Raw genomic sequence first — 17,950 nt, forward strand, 5'->3', positions numbered from 1 at the left:
ATTGAGTTTGGTAAGCAAATTTCGGGTAGCGGGGTAATGCTCTGTGATATAAAGGTTACATAGAACATTGAAGTCTTGAAACATGAAGAGGGGCAGCGGGAAGTGTCCAACTGCAATTATCGGTACAACTGCCATGAAACATCAGTACTCGGGCCCCATTATGAATAGTTTCCTCGGCATCTTTCGTCATATCACGTGTGTTGTGAGTCTAAATGTACAAACTTTGTCTTTTTTAATTTGATTAGTTAATTAATTGATTGATTAATTAAATTGTTTCTTCCCTCTGGAGAGTTCAGAGTTAACTTTACAACTGGTGGTTTACCGCCAATCAGTTTGTTTTGACACCAAACCCCTTGAGGTCATAGTCCTTATGTAATATTCACTCTGACGAAAGGATGGGTCTGTCGTCTACAATTGCTGCTGGGCCTCGCCAGTGCAGTCATTCTCAGGTCCGAGTCCCGCAGGACTCGTGACCACATTTTACTACCTCAGATTCGAGACTTCCCCAACCTGGAGGGCGAGGTCCCCGTATTTATATCCCCCCCCCCACCAAGGCATTGGGTTCCCTTTTCTTCGCCTCCTACCACTCGCATGTATAGGGTGGGGGTATTCGAACCCTCCTCCACGTGGGCGACTTGCCTCTTCCCTCTAAGCTCACCCTTCAAATATATACAAATTCAGTCCGTACTTTACAGGAAACACATTACGTCTCCGCTACAAAGCCCAACCGGTCAATACTGTTTAGGGAAACAGTCGCTGTTTATTGTGAGAACCATACGGAACACACAGCTACACTGTGGGCAGAATATATAGCAATTCAGTCCGTATCTCACAGGAAACACATTACGTCTCCACTACAAAGCCCAACCGGTTAATGCTGTTTAGGGAAACAGCCGCTGTTTATTGTGAGAACTATACGGAACACACAGATTCCTGAGAGAGAGAGAGAAGAAGTTGTGGTCGTAGTGAGAGACACTACATTGGGGGCGGGGGGGGGNCGTCACCGCTACAAAGCCCAACCGGTTAATGCTGTTTAGGGAAACAGTCGCTGCTTATTGAGAAAGACACACGGAACACACAGATACAGTTTATAAGGAAAATGCGGGGATTTTTAATGTTACAGGAAGCATTTCTTATATTTACCACTGTTCTATAAATGGCTAATAGATTTTTTTTTGGTATAGAAGGTTTAGCTAATTTTAATTTAACTTTTTGTACACAATATAAAATACTGTACGCTTAAATACAAGGAATAAACAAGATTAATAAAAATTGGATATTAAACTACATCTGGCACTTCAGTACACATATTCTGAAATCAAGAATACACTTGGTGTACTCCACGTGTAGATAGAAGGGTAATATTAAAATGGATCTTACAGAAAGGGTGTAAAGTTGTGGACTGAATTATTCTTGTTTACAGAATGTTCTAGTGGCTGATTATTGTGAACGCTGTAATTAAGTTACCGTTCCATTCTCAGGGCAGAAGAATCACTTATCCACCGTGAAGATGGAGACAGGAGATTCCTCTGAAACGTTTATACATACATAGCAGACTACATGGCGCCACATCCCAAAAGTCAGTAATGTTCACAGCCACTACCACGAGGACCTCGGATCTCACTTTCAGAACTTGTTAGTCCAGAGTTCTGTCGCCTGGAATACCAAGTTGACTTCGCCCGGACTTTACATAAGCACAGCTGTGAGTACATGCATATTGCAATCCAGTGCAAGTTTCAGATTCTTCCAAGCATTTACGTACACAGTAAAGTTGTCCCTGTTCTTAACTAATTAAGCACTGCGCCATAAAGGCGTATTGGGGAATGGATGTATAGATCTACATTTTCTTCACCAAGGCACTATTTGGAGGTGAATGTTCAGCGTCACGCCCCGGCCGTTTTACCCCCGGTACTCATTGGATAGGAGGCTNTCTGCGCCATAAAGGCGTATTGGGGAATGGTTGTATAGATCTACATTTTCTTCACCAAGGCACTATTTGGAGGTGAGTGTTGAACTTCACGCCCCGGCCGTTTTACCCCCGGTACTCATTGGATAGGAGGCTGAGTGGGGCCCAGAGTGTCTGTCTGCCCACGTACACATTACACACGTGTTAATTTTTTTTTATCATCGTTAATATGTACTGCTAGCCGAGCATTGTTAGATTGACCGAATGAGGAAGGATAAGATGGAAAGGCATGCAGCACGCATGAGAGAGACGTCCATGTAATGTTATAATACGAAAACCTGAAGACTTGTGCATAAATGGAAGAATATTATTAAAAAAATGTATTCTAAAGAAATGGATGGATTCATCTGGCTCAGGATACGGATCATTGGCGGGCCCTTGTGGGCACGGTTTCCATAATACACTGGGAAATTTTTGAGTGACTGCTTAAACTAATAGCCTCGAGCCCAGCTCCATGGAGCTGGACAGGTATCGGTGTTACCGCTGCTGTCAGAGCGGACTCGAGAGGACAGGTGATCAGAACGGCCGCGATGTTTTAGATGCGGCATTTTTTACAACCCCTTTCGTTTTTGTCTTTATTTTGTTGAATTAAAATTAGTTTCTGCTCTCTGTCTTCATGTGGTGACCGTTGATTGAGAGAAATGTAAACATGTTGCAGCACAACGAAAATAAAGGGGATGACGCGCTCCGTCCCAGCGCCTTGCAACCACGTGCTAGTAAGTGGGGCGATGTTTTGAGAAATTCTGACTGTTTTTATTTGGGGTTCTGGGTAGGGCAGCTTGGGGCAACATTTAGGTTTGCTTCCAGCTTGCTGTTTAGCTGTGGGATATCTTCTGTATGGACCCCTCTTCTGTTATCGTCTTCTTCTTCTTACGCCTCATTCTTTGTTTCTGTGCTTTCTTATTTCTTCTTCTTCTCGTGTACCGCGAATAATCATAATCCTCATCGCCACCATCATCACCCCCATCCGGTTCCCCCGGGGTCGGCTGTGGGGTTCGCGGGTACGTCCACCAGAAGCACCCAGCGTGTTTCCCGCGGGACCCTCTTCCTGGGAAACGTCTTGGTCCCCCAGAACCTTAGCACAAAAGTGAAATCATGCTGGATGTGACGCCGTATAGTCCGATAGAAATTTACTGACTTTTCGGAGAAACGTGCTGCCTTTATGACTAAAGTGTGAGCTAAGCAACGAACAGCGTATAGAGTATGTATGTGTTACTTTCTTAATTTGCGTGGCTTACTGTTGCGTCCTAAATATGGCAGCACTATGCTCATCCGAAACGTCGATAAACCTCTAACCAGATCACATGGCTTCACATTCCAGAAAATATTATTATCATAGCGAGAACCTCAAATCTCACGTCAATTAATAGGTTATTTCTCGTTATTCCCAGGCTAGTGAGCACAGCCGGGAACCTGGGTACAAATACAAAGATAGAATTGTCCTTGCGCTTGATTCAGCTCCACGCAATGTAGGCGTATAGAGCAATGGCTGCGTAGCTCCACATAATCTTAACTAGGACACTTACAGACGAGTGATCAGCTTCAGATTCAGGCCGCTTTAGCCCCAGAACCGTTTGGATATAAGGCTATTAGACCCAGAGTCGGTCTGGACTCTGTGGAGAAGAGAAACATTTATATTCGTGCCACGATTTCACGGTCTTCCAACCTGTCGCGTATTGGGGGTGGAGTCCAGCTAAGTCCACTCGGCACGGCGGCCACTGATTGGCCTATTGTACCTGCCCTGGGTGATTATGATGATGGAGAATTTGTTGGAATGAAGATTGGCATTGGAAACCGAAGTACTCGGAGAAATCCTGCCCCAGCGCTACTTTGTGCACCATAAATCCCACCTGACCAGACCCGGGATCGAACCCGGGCCGCCGCGGTGGGAAGCCAACGACTAACCGCTTGAGCTATGGCACGGTCAACCCGTAGCGTAGTTACTGTACCGACTGAGCTGTGGGGGTTCCCCCGATCTCTCAGAATTCTATCTTAGTGTTATCTTCTCGTATATTCAGTCTTCGAAGGTCACGCTTCCTAATTATTTTAAACCGCCAACATTTGTCTGATGTAAATTTTAAGATTTACAAGAACATTTTTATCGTGAATGTGGTAATGTTGAATATATATATATATTTTTTTTTTAGTTTTCAAAAATGAAAGTGAAAGGCACGCATAATGTTGGCGGTTGTCTGTGTTTACTGAAATTCAAGCATTGGGGATGATCCCTTATTAACAAAAATTTTCAATTAACGTAGCAGATTAGAACAAATGAAAAACATTTCATTTCATGCGTTCAGCGTTTTGTTGCACTCGATCGAAACATTCGTTCAGTATATAGAAGTGTTACCGGAAAAGCTTATTTAATTAACTTGAACAGTTCACGCACCAAGAGACTGCATAGAGTTTCACGTTGCCACAAATCGAACTGATGTCGAAAGGTTCTCACAGGAGATGGTTATGAGGCTTCAGCTTAATCTGCAGAAGTCAGAAACAAAAAAAAAAAAAAGGGGAGAATTTTTTTCTCATTTTTTTTTAATTCTTGATCTCATTACAAATTTTTATTTTAATATCATTTAGTAATATTATGAAATTCCAAGTTTATATACAGCGAGTTCATATTTTCGAACACAGATGCATGATTTATGCTAACAATAACCTCATTAGTAATTGAACTCTTTCATGTTTTCCGTGCCGCAAACGTACATATGCGTTCTTTGTCATGTCATGTCAGGTTAGGTTATATCAGGTTATGTTCAGTTAGGCTAGGTAAGGTTATGTTACGTTACGTTACAGACGCACATGCACAGCTTTTGACTCTTCTTTATTATAAATTAGCCAAAAGGCACTCAGCAAGGAAAGGATTATTTTTGGAAGCAATATGGCTCTTATTCTTCAAGTTCTGAGGGAGTGGTATAGTTTTCCTCATTTTTTCCTTCCTCATTTCTTTGTGTATTCTTTTGTTTAGGTTTCTTCCTTTGCTTCTGCAATTTTCGCGAATTTTTTCTCTTTTTCTGTCGTAACCTTCCGTCTTCCCCTCCTTCACCACCGTCATCCCCACCCCCTTCATCACCCCCGCCATCATCACCACCATCGCCTCCACCCCCGTCGTCTCCACCACCACCACCACCACCACCACCTCCTCCACCACCTCCACTTCCTCCGCCGCCACCTCTTCTTCTTGGTGGGTACACCCAGATCACCCAGACGCAACCTGCGCGTTCCCCCGGCTGATGTCTTCCAGGACCTTGACAGTACAACACGTTTGTGTGAGATATTTCCTCAATAATTTTGAAACCTATATTGCTGCGATGGAAAGATGTCTCGTGAGTGGTGGGGATGACGGCTCTTGACGTTTCCCCTCTCTTCCTACTGTTTACTTTCCATCCCCAACCTCTTCATTATGACAAATAGCCCACAGGGCTTGTCGTTATGGAAATTTATCACGTGGTTGTCACTTCTAACATTCGTATGAACAGAATGGCTATATGACTGGAGGGGAATATAGGGATGTGCGCTGGAGGGAGAAGTGGAGGGGCCATGTTTCCTTTGCATGAATATGATCACATTTATCCAAATGTTTATGTTTTCGCACGTTCGGACTCTGGGGTCGTAGGTTCAAATCCCACTCAAGGTAGGATGTCTGTGTTTATTCTGTTTTTGTGTTAGGTAGCGGCCTGGCGAAGGGCTGATCCCCCGCCCAAGGAGTCCTATCGACTCTGTACAGGATTACGAAACAAGTGAAAATCGTTTCACAGATACCCTATGCTTCAAGCGGGAGCAGCAGGAATGGAAGAAGAAGAAGATTATTGTCTTATGGAATGTAACACCGTATCGTCTGGTAGAGTATTACTGTCGTTTCTGAGGAACCTGAACCCTCCGGCCTTTGCAGAAGATTGTGACAGAAAGTTCCTCCGAAACGTCAGTAACACTCAACCGTACACTATTTTACTCTGAAGATGAACTCAGCAGGCCCCACTGAAACACTGGTAACGCTGTACAGTGGTAAGCGATGGAACACCCAAGATGAGAGTAATATTCACGGCAACGGCTTTGGTGGTACAATTGCGATCTGCTGATTCTTCAGATCGGAGAGGTACAGGAGTAGTGGCCGTGTTTGAATTAGTGACTTACAGTATTCCGGCAACAGTCAGTTAATTTTAAACCTGCCGTTTCTATTCATCTGACGGCTGTATGCGACTCCCGGCCAGCTCGACTGCCCCATGGACAGATCCCAAAGTGGATCGCGAACCCGTTAAAATTTAACGTCCACACCGGCCTTCAAATCACCTGTCCTCCCATGCTTCTAGTTAAAACGACAGTAGACTGTAACCACCTCCATCGGGTCCCGAGGATAAGAATGCCTGGAGATTTTCCTCCATTTACCCTTAATTGCCTGTTTTAATTGCTACTGTGAACACATTCGGACATACCTGGCGTCTCCTACTCATGTTTCACTCCAGTTACGGTTCATTTAAGACTAAGAATATGTGGAGCAATGCCCCACCTCCTCCCTACGTTCTCATGGCATGGTTTCCAGTGACTCAAAATGGGTCGATGTGTTAGGTTCGGATAATTTTGATGTTATTAGTACTTTGCGTGGGAATACAATTGAGAGCGTGTCATTTGGTTTCGATAGGTTGAACTGGGTTCGGTTGGACTTGGTTTTATCGAATTGCAATTTGGATTTGATTCAGATGGTTTCGGCTTCAGGGGAGGGGATGATTGTTGGACTGAGTTCGTTTGGCTTGTTTCTAATTCGGTTGATTTGCAACGGTTTGTATAAAGTTGAGTTTTCTTTTAAGAAAAGTACAGTCTTCTGGGATATGACGCCGTGTAGTCTGTCGACATTCAACGGGTTACACGGCGTCATATCCCAAAATATACAACTCTTCATAACCACCGGTGTGAGAACCTCAAATCCTACATTGGTTTTAAGAATTTATAGTTTCATAAGCATGTGGTACCTGGTCTCGGTTGCATTCCTCTTCGCCCTTGTTTGTGCAACGTATCACCATCCTCGTCTTCAAAATCATCGTAATCGCCGTCATCTTCTTGGTCATCATTGTTATCATCATTATCATGATTATCACTTTTGCTGTCACTTCCATTTTCACTTTCACGTCTTTGTCTTAACACCAAACTGTCTCTAGGGAATAATAATTGTTTCGATCCTGGAAAGCATAATAATAATAAATTCAATTTTCACATTATTAGTGACACATTAGAAGATACTAAGTTTATATATAGCGAGTTTCTCTTTTCCGACCTTGCACTTTGGCGGAAGTGTCGGGCCCTCCTCTCGCCGAGTACAGTAGATCATAACGCAGGCTCGGGAACTCACGGTATATGACTGATAAAATGCGCAAGAAGCCTATATATATTTACGAAACTGGAATATTTTTTATTGCTAGTGGGGTGGGACTAAGCCCCTTGTACTGCGGACACTTCTGGCCTATTGTACCAGCCCCAGATGATAGGTGAGGGTGATTGTGGAGCAATTGGTGGAATGAAGAGTGGCAGGGGAAACCGAAGTACTCGGAGAAAACCTGCCACAGCACCACTTTGTCCACCACAAATCCCACTTGACCAGATCCCGGGATCGAACACGGGCAGCCGCGGTAGGAAGCCAGAGACTAACCGCTTGAGCTATGGAGCGGCCCATAAACTGGAATATTACTAAGTGGAGAGAGTGAAATGGAAGGCAGTAATGTAAAGAATGCTTTAAACTTTAACATCACCAAACGGCCGTCCTCATGCTGTTCGCCTAATGTAATATGCAGAATCCCGTTCTATAATATTAAAATTTGCTTTCTTACCGCCTCTTCCCCGTCTCTCTTCAGCTGCATCTCTTATTCTTCCCGTTCGGCTTCTTTCAGGCAACGGTCTGCTTCTTGCTCTTCCTCCACCGTAAGCTGCGGAGGTCCCACTTCTGCCGCCACTAGAGGGACCTTCTGTTGTGTTCACGGTATGAGGGACTTCATACTCCACGTCATCATCTCCATCCGTGCTGGGTGCCGGGAGAAGTCGCGGTTCACTGTCGGCCCCAAAAATACCGGTCCCTGTAGCGTCTGAAGGAGCAAGAAGTATCTTACTTGCCGTTATTAAAATGTTACAGTGCACCACTCAGTTATTATGAAACATTTACATTTTTTTAGAAACAACTTCCCAAATTCGATGGGGGAAATCCGACATTTCCCAATTTTATCCACGGTTTTTATGGATCGCCTTCCCATTTTCCACTCTTACGCAATTTATGTAGCTGCCGTGGGACGCTCTGAAATAACGATTTTACTGAATATGGATGCTATAAACTTGAAAACTTCTGGACAGGCACCTTGATGGAACATTCATAATAATAATAATAATAATAATAATAATGTGGTATTGTAAGGTTGCCTGCCGTATTTATAAAGAACTTTTCTTCTGTAAAATTCCATACCATATTTATCAAGGAATTTCTTCCGTAAGGTTGCCTGCCTTATTTGTAAACAATTCTTCTTCCGTAAGGTTGCTTACCGTATTTATAAAGAATTTTTTTTCCGTAAGTTTGCCTACTGTATTTATAGGGGATTTTTCTTGCGTGAGGTTGCTTACACATGTATGACGTGCAGTGGTTCGTAAATCAGTTGGACTATACAGAGTTGCGGTTTCCTCGTGTCTTCGTGACAATCCGTCGTATTTCCTGATCTAACATAGAGGCCTGACTACTATTCGATTGTTACTGATAATCGAAGCCGTCATGACATATAAGGGAGAGTCAGTAAATAGGCCACAAATGGATATAAAACTTAAAACATGTGATATTCGAGTCCGGTGAAAAAAAACACTTATTTCTCGACATATCCTCCACCAACACTGATACACTTGCCCCATCGTTTTACCAGTGTGTCGAAACCCGCAGCATAGAAGTCTTTGTACTGTTGTCTCCGCCATTTCCGCACCTGCGTTTCGACCTCTTCGCCATCAGCGAAACGTCTGCCACCCAGCTGTGAACAGCTTTACGTGACAAACACTTCCCACCGTAAACAGGAAACATTTCTTCATGAATATCCTTTGCACTGGGTCCTTTTGCCAACAACGGAAAACGCGCAACAGAATGCAGTTCTTCAGTAGGATACTCCTCAATCGCGGTCGCCATTTTGACTGCTGAAACCAGCCTCTGAACACAGACATATGCATTTTCTACCTACACCGTTATGAAGCTGGACTGTGCTGCTACCTAGCGTTACACATAGAAAACCTATTACGTCTATTGCAGCTGTTTCACTTCCTTTTGTGGTCCGTTTACTAACTCTCCCTCGTGCTCTCTTTCCATGTTCGTATCACTCGGTTTCTGCTTGCAGTTTATTCTAATTAATTAATTTTTAATTCGCTTAGTGGGGAGTTGAGTCCAGCTGAGTCCACTCGGCACGGCGGCCACTGATTGGCCTATTGTAGCCTGCCCCGGGTGATTATGATGATGGAGAAATTGGGAGAATGAAGATTGGCAAGGGAAACTTTGTCCACCACAAATCCCACAAATCGAACAGGGGCCGCCGCGGTGGGAAGCCAGCGACTAACCGCTTGAGCTATGGCGCGGCCAGCAATTTATTCTAACTTCATCGCTAATTGGAGACCCATGTTGTGTTACCTTTACTGTTGTCGCCCAGTGAACGTCTTTCTTTTGCACCGGAAACGGAGAATCCTTGTGCAGATATCACCTGCAAAAAGTGGCTGAAATTAATTCAATATCAGATCACTTTTAATTATCTCGAGAAACTGAAGACCTACGGGAAATATGTTTTGGGTAGAGCGTGTCTCATTTTCGTCTGTGATTATAAACATTTTTGGCTCTGATAAATGTTTAGGGAGTTATGAAGAGACATGCGCGGTTATAATGCAAAGTATCCGCCATTATTATCCGATTACTACCGAAACTCATATGCGCTGACACATTTTTTGATGAAATCAAATCAGCGAATGTTAAGTTACCTCACCCGTGCAGACAAACGGGTTACAAATTTCAGTTTATATTCGTAAATATGCTAATAATAATTTTAAATCCTATAAAATATTTCAATATGGAGGTTCCTTTTTGCCTTTACATTTATTAAAGCCTTGTTTTAATGTGTTCCTAAACCCTTCACCACGATTTCTTCCTAATCATTCGAAAAGTGAGGGGGGTGGCTTCTAAAATGGAGTACACACACTTTTATGTGACCTTTGTATAACCCTTGACCCTCTAAAGCAAAAGAGAGGAAGCGAAAGAAATGGCAATGAATAATCAGTGGGAAACAGAATAATTACCGATTTCGGAGGTTCACAGGCCGTGCCCGCTTGCCCTTCTAGTGAAGGTACGTTGGAGATGAAGCAAAGCGGTGGGAACTGGACTTGCAAACATCCTTCGAAGATTGAACTAACCTAACCTAACCAACTTCATGGAGCTGAGCGCTTCTTGAGAAGCCGCTAGTTGTGTAGCTACTCAAAAACTTACCAGCGTTTTACGGAACCCGAAGGTTCATTACCGTGTTCACAAGAGCCTTCCACTGGTCCCTATTCTGAGCCAGATCAATCCAGTTCATACCACACCATCCAACATCACTTAGGTTTATTTTAATATTATCCACCCCCCTATGTCTTGGTCTTCCTAGTGGTCTCTATCCTTCTGGTTTTCCCACCTGTATCCTATATGCATTCCTTTTCGGTCACATTCGTGCTTCATGCCCTGTCCACCTCACCATCCTAGACTTGATCATTCTAATTAAACTTGGAGAAGAGTACAACTTATGAAGCTCCTCATTATGCAGTTTTCTCCAACCTCCCGTCACTTCATCTCCCTTCGGTCCAAATATTCTCCTCAACACCCTGTTCTCAAACACCCTCAGTCTATGTTCCTCCCTTAATGTCAGAGACCAAGTTTCACACCCATACAGAACCACAGGGAAAATTATGGTTTTGTATATTCTAATTTTCATGTTTTTACACAACAGACGAGAAGACAAAAGTTTCTGGACTGAAAGGTAGCAACCGTTACCCGAATATCGAAGCCTGGACTAATATAAACATTTAGTTCGTACCTCACAGGAAATAGACTGTCTCCATTACAAAGCAAACGTTTTAATGTTGATAAATGCGTAAAATTGAAGCTCTCCTCCGACCGATCCATTATTTGTGTTATGGAATGTTCGTAGTTTCGGAACAGATTGCTTGGCGACCACGAGCGGTATGCAGCAAGGAATTCTACAGCAGCTGTTTCGACTCTCTAAGTTCAACACTTTCATAATTTTAATTGCGACAGAGATAAAAATACAAGAAAGACAATCCTAGTCAGAAGAATGAGATTCCAATTCGAAATTCGAATTTGGTGCTACAAGAATACAAATATATATCAGTCATCTCGATCGATCGATTTATCGATTTACTTTTCTGGAATTGTGTCTGTGTGTTCTCTACCTATATCTCGAAGGAGGAAGAGAGATCTGAGGCATTTCCACCTCATTTTTAATTCAACAAAGCAGTGTAATTTATCATCTTTGTCATTAAGGCCAAAGCAAGTGGCTTATTGATGGGTATGTGTTCTGGGATGTATTTCGCTCCGGTAAGAAAAGGAGAGCTGTAACGTGCTCAGGAGCGAGGAATGACTAACGGAGTTCGCTTCGTAATTTATAAAATTCATCTATAGTTAGATTCGAGAAAGAAGGAGGGTGCGCAGTAGCAAATGCTGTCACGTGCTGAGAGTTAAAGCCAATCAATTTAAGCCAGAATTTGTTACTGACTTCTGGATTTTAACGCTATATAGTTCGACGACAGCCTGACGTTTTCGCATGAATATTTCTCCTCCATCTTCAGGGTAAAGAAATTAATCACGGAAGAAATAGAGATGTAGACGGCAGATTGACCGAACGGCGCGTAGGATATCCGGTCTCGTATAGGCTGATGGCGCTGTGTTCACCGAAACGTCGGGCTATTAACAAACTACACGGCTTTGCAACCCAAAAAACAATACTTATAATCATGACAGTGAGAACCTAAAACCGAACATTAGATATATAATTTTTATTGGAATATTTCCTGAAGAAGTCTCTATTCCTTGGGATTTAAAGGGGAGGGATTTCATGACACCGTCAGGATGGGCTGTGTAGAGTCGGAGAGGGAAGGCTGATGTATGATGAATTGTAAATAACATAGAAGGAGGCGGAGATAGCGTAATTAAGCTTGTACCCCGACCTTTGCTTGGAGGGAGTGAGGAAAACCATGGAACACTTCAGCTAGGCAGCCAATTCATACCTGACACATCCTGTATACAAGTTAAAATCGTTACCTCTAGACCAATCTGTTTCTTAAACAATTAATTTTTAAATTTTTAATACTTTTAATCAGTTAGTTATTTGTTAATCGGATAGGTTTTTGTATATGTCTAATTCTTTAATTATCTAGAGGAATTTAAACTGTTGATAAATAAAACCGTGAACAATATTTTGGAAGAGACTGTTTCCACATAGTAATGGTACATAAATCACATATTCTGCTGCCAGCAAACAGCGTAAATAATGTTGCCATTGTCATCATACACCAATTGTCTTCCCAAAATGTAATTAGCGTTCCCAGTTTAGTCAATGGAAGTAAAAAAGTATCGAATAATCGGCTTGTACTGAGTTCCCCATAAATCCAATTCATTATGTTCAATTCTCCCGCTGTGGGGTCATTTCTTCTGATTGTGTTATTTTGTTTTTTTATTTATTCTGGAGGGGTGGGTGAGCTACAGGGTGTTTTTAGTTGTACTCTTCCATGTTAAAAATCCATCACAGCAAACTCTTCAAAATTTTCACCGTGAAAACCTCGAACCGAACAGTTGAAGCCTCACTGGAATATTTCCCAAGGAACTCTCTACTCCTTGGAGGGGGGGGGAGAGGGGGAGCAGCTCTGGGTTTCTGTTCTGCAGGTGCTTGGTTCGAACTTTGCTCGGAGCGTGTTCTGACAGGGATTTTTTCGCGGTTTCCTCAACCCCCTCAGTAGATTCTGGGATAGTACATCCGTTAGGTAACCACCGCTTCCTTTCAGATCATTTCCAGTTCATCACACATGAACCATCCTCCCACTCGAATTTATGTAGCATAACTACTATTAGCGTCGTGAGGTAACTCGTAAGTCAAAGTTAAAAGTTATGTCACGACCGACGGTCAATCGGCCAATCTGTCTTGGAATGAAGCGCTCGTCTGGGGCTTAAGACCAGATCTTTATTACTGTTAGACAGTTGCAGGCTTGTTGATGTAGAACGCCCTCTCTGACGAGAGGACGCGTCTGCTGTTTGCCAGAGTCACAGTCAGCAGTAATGAGTCTGTTGCCAGTATGTACAGTTTACATTTTACGTGTTATTAAATGTATGTATATATACAACATATACAGGGCCTGTGTCAGTCCAGGCTCAGTACAGTAGATCATGCTATATCATAAGTAGCTCCTGCTACAACGGCAGTCTACTCACTTGAACGGTATTATACTTGACCGTCGCCAAGTTTAAGTCTCTTGTATTTCCTATGTTGGGGTTGGGCCTGTCCAATGTTGCGAACATTTGCATTTTTATCATTTTGTATGACATCTGCCTGTTGCCTGCTTAATTTTGTTTTTATTTAGCAACTCATAAACAATAAAAAACACCACTGAATAATCTTAGCACGGACCGCATGGAAAACACCGTATAGAACATTGCTCTCAATTGATGCGTTTATATCTGTTGCCGCGGAAACGTTTTTATTGAGCTCTTTCCATGCAACGGACAATGAAAACGTTTTGAGGGAGGCGTATGGCCCAGGTATGATAGTTTGTGCTTGGTTTTGTAGTCCGTGGGTCACTTTACGACAGTCAGTATCAAGACTGTATAGCTTCGAATGTTAAGTTGATTGATGAATTGGAAAGGATTTAGAAGGAAGTGTACATTTGTCTGTAGAGACTGAGGAAAACCATACAACGTAATCAGGATATTCGGAAATACAAGTGTAGGGCGTTATCGCTAAGCCAGCGTGCTGACTTAGCAGCCTTAAGTTGTGTCCTTAGCTCACATGTTAATAAGGATCAGTTTCGCAAAGAAGACGCACGTACCAGCACGGTGAAGACGAAGGCTGTAGATTTATCAAACATCTTCAATTCGTCACACAAGAAAGTTTCTTCTTAATGATGGCTGGATCGGTGTACCTGCGTTCCTTCCGGTTCGGCCAGACACATTTTAAAACAACTGCCGTCATCACAGTGACCAATGGAATTCATATCTCGCCCATATATATATATATATATGCCTACTCTTCTCAGAGCAACAGTGGTATAAACAACTACACTTTGCAACCGGCACTGAGTCAGATGTGATAATGCGCTGCCTGCTCAGGGCTATCGCGAACTTCAGGAACCGGTGATAGAAGAGTATAGAGCAATGGCAGAGTGTTGATTAGCAAGGGGAAGCAGAAGATGTGATAATGCGCTGCCTGCTCAGGGCCATCGCGAACTTCAGGAACCGGTGATAGAAGGGTATAGAGCAATGGCGGAGTGTTGATTAGCAAGGGGAAGCAGAAGATGTGATAATGCGCTGCCTGCTCAGGGCTATCGCGAACTTCAGGAACCGGTGATAGAAGGGTATAGAGCAATGGCGGAGTGTTGATAAGCGGGGGGAAACAGAAGAAACTCGGAGGAAAACGTTCTTCTGTGCCATTTCAACCCCCACGAATCTCACATAAAATTACCCGGGATTGAACCCTAGTCTGCGCAGTGAGAAACCAGTGTTTGACAGCCTGAGGTATGGCATGTAGTGGAGCTTCTTCATAGCGCCGCTTTATAATTCAAAGCGGATAAAATGGACGCATAATTCGAAGGTTATCCATGAATTTAATGTAGCACGTGCTCAGAGCGTCGGAATTTTCAATATAACTTGTAGAAAGTTTAAATCCAACAGCCCTGAAAACGAAAGCATATGTTTCTTTGAGACACTGGTCGCTTATCTACCAAACTATGCGGTGTCATCGTCCAGAATATCGTAGTATGAAAGTGATACTTCATATTAGACAGTTTGACTAAAAATAGCTAAAGCTATCTCTGTAATAGGCCGTGGAGGCCCATAGGGTTGTGAGACGTCGAGGCTCCCACAATCGGCTCACAGATGGCGGTGAGTTTGTCAGCCTTACGTTCCGGCTGCCCTTTACCCCCAAGAATATTCCTGGTACTCATTTCTGTTAGAGGCTCAGTCGACCCCAGACCCATAGTGAGGCTGCAAGGATTAGGTCACTGAAAAAAAAAACAGTGACCTGATCGGTAATCGAACCCGCGACCTTTCGACTTGTAGCATAGTACCTCAATCAACTACGTTACCGCGTTCCCCCGACAGTTTGGGTAGAATTCACAATTAATGAATATTTTCGGAAGAGATGTTACATATATCGCTCTGCATCCTCCCATTTACCGACGTTTCGGAGGAATAGACTGCCTTAATTTTAATTGTCGGAAAGTAAGTAAAGCAACAAACCAACAAGAAGCAGGTGGAAAGCAGAGCCTTGCTGGTTACTTACATGGCTTAGTCTTCATTCCTGAAGATGGATATAGCAGTTTCCTGCGAAACATGATTGAACTTGTACCAGTCCACGTTACGTCCCAGAAGATCATGCTTTTGGTACTTAGATCAGTTTTGATATCCAGTTTAGTCTAGATTGTCATCATTTCATATATTGAGATGCCACCGATACCTGAAAGCAACAATGAAACATCCGGAATAACAATGGCCTTCCTATTTTTTTGTATAAACGTTTCGGTCATGCTGTTTTAACCTTCATGTAGACGAATATATATGTATGTTATTTCACGAAGGTCAATATTACCGTTACATAACTCAAATAAGCAACACACACATTTCATTGTTAAAACTGTTCATGAGCAGGGGAAACACATTAATTTTCTCTTTATTGTGACGTCAATCTCATATTTGTTTTTCATATGTCATTGGACATATTGCATTATATAATATATTAAATATGTGCCACATTGGTATTCATATGAAGGATGAAAAGGTCATGTAAATGGATCTAAGCCTTGAACAAGGCATAGATGAATTGTTAAACACTGGTTGTCTATTGCCCCATGATTCGGCGTCGCCATGAAACTCGTTTCATGACTCATTCGTGTTTTTTTAGGGTCTGGGCTTCTCACAGCCGCGATTATGAACAATTTTACATTCCGGGATGTAAAGGTGAGGTAAAGTTGCCCCTATCCTTAATTAAGCACTGCGCCATGAACGCGTACAGGGGAGTGATGTATAGATCCACATTTTCTTGACCTCGGCACTAGTTGGAGGTGAGTGGTCAGCGTCACGCCCTGGCCATTTTACCCCCGGCTAAATAGCCCCATTGGATAGGAGGTTGGGTGGAACCCAGAGCCGGTCTGGACGACGTGGAGAAGACAAAATTCTTTACCCTACCGGGACTCGAACTCCTACCCCTCGGTGGTCCAGTCAGTAGCTAGTCGCTATACCAACTGAGCTGTCATAGTTGAGTGCGTACTTTAAAAGACACGTGGGATTTAGGAACAAAAGGACTCTCAGACTGTGTTTAGGGCAGCTGGAGAGACTGAAACCGCGCAAGGAAATATCCAAGATTGGCTTGAGCTGGCTGAAGGAGAACCTTGTCTTTTCTTGTCTTTTTTATGGTTTATAAATAAAGGCTCCACAGTGATATTTTTTTATTTAGACTGAAGTGCCAGACGGCATGGGATAGGTACGTAGTATCGTGTAGGACCCCTCTAGCCCGGCGAAGTGCAGCAACTCGACGTGGCACTGATTCCGCAAGTGGACGGAAGACCTCTGGAGAGATGTTGAGCCATGCCGTCTGGATAGCCGCCCACAGCTCCCTGGTATTTGTAGGTGCAGGATTTTGGGTGCCAGCACAACCTATATTATTAAATTTTCCATTTATTTGTTTTCAAAATATTTTTTTCTCTTTTCTGGCTACGTTTCGCTTCATTAATTCGGATTAGCGAGCATTTACTATATGACTTTATGCGAATTACAACAGTATATCGCTACCGGAAGACAATGAAAGAAGATTCTTGAAGTAAAATAAATCATTTTTCGCGGAGACCGCTTGTGTAAGAATTAATTTAGTGAAATTAAATGTTCACTTATGTTTCAGAAAGAACCAAGGTATTCTAATTGCCCGCTACAGGGCTTTTGTTACAAATGAAACATTTTGATATTCTGTCACGTGCTCATATGCTTATATTGCGATGTTGCCAAATATCTAGACTACATAGCGGTTAATTATAGGTTGATAAATGAATTGGAAAGGATTCGAAAGGAAGATTGCGAGACGTTATTAGGTAATGTCTGGACATTTGCTTCGGGGACCTGAGGAAAACGACGACAAATCCGAGTCATGATAGGTAGTGTGTCAGAGATTGAAAACGAAAGTCTCCATAAAGTTGCCTCTACACCTCAGTGTTCTGTCAGAGAAGAGTTAAGAATATATTTTAAAATTATTTCTACTCAAAATTTCATTAAAATATATGTAATCAACACAAAGAAATGCATTTGGAAATTTTGTGTTCCCAAAATTCAGGTAGAGCCCTTTCTGTCTGGTCTAGTATTTTGAAGGTAAAACAGACAGGTTGTCTACCTCAGAATTATTAACTTAACAACACGTGAAGTGACGCGACCTCAGCGCCATTGTGGTGGGACGCGATAAAACTGAATGGAAAACAGTCATTGTTTGTGCGATGTGCAGACACAGAACGCCATGTTATATTCCGGACGTTGAAACCTAAACAGTTGACTGACTACCGAGATCGTTGTCATGAGAAACTACCGATGTATCAGTAGTAGTTCTAGTACTCAATGAAAACCGTGTATCTCCACCCGCACACACATCAACATCATGCGCGCGCACCACTGCCGTCAACCTGAATTCATCATTCAGAACACTATATATTTCCGAAAGATATTCATGCGTAAGTGCCGTTATATTGTATATTGTG

At 42.8% G+C, this 17,950-nt stretch overlaps 2 protein-coding genes across 2 annotated transcripts in view; one reads left to right on the forward strand and one right to left on the reverse strand.

Annotated features, from left to right (window-relative positions):
* The window catches only part of LOC111863323 (cytochrome P450 4C1), a 222,376-nt gene extending 220,539 nt beyond the window's left edge, over window positions 1-1,837 (forward strand). Inside the window, exon 3 of the transcript XR_004512916.1 lies at window positions 1,482-1,837. The gene's annotated coding sequence lies outside the window, so the exon portion shown is untranslated. The remainder of the gene's footprint in view (window positions 1-1,481) is intronic.
* Window positions 1,838-1,995: 158 nt separating this feature from the next.
* Window positions 1,996-14,182, reverse strand: LOC111863357. The gene is made up of 5 exons (XM_023849616.2): window positions 14,048-14,182; window positions 9,600-9,669; window positions 7,786-8,037; window positions 6,934-7,140; window positions 1,996-3,041 (listed from the first exon to the last, which is right to left on the reverse strand). Exons 1-5 carry the CDS (start codon window positions 14,084-14,086, stop codon window positions 2,782-2,784), a joined length of 828 nt encoding a protein of 275 aa, XP_023705384.1. The 5' UTR covers window positions 14,087-14,182; the 3' UTR covers window positions 1,996-2,781.
* Between the last annotated feature and the right edge of the window lie 3,768 nt (window positions 14,183-17,950).

This window comes from Cryptotermes secundus, unplaced genomic scaffold, assembly GCF_002891405.2.
Source record: "Cryptotermes secundus unplaced genomic scaffold, Csec_1.0 scaffold1379, whole genome shotgun sequence".
NCBI lineage: Eukaryota > Metazoa > Arthropoda > Insecta > Blattodea > Kalotermitidae > Cryptotermes > Cryptotermes secundus.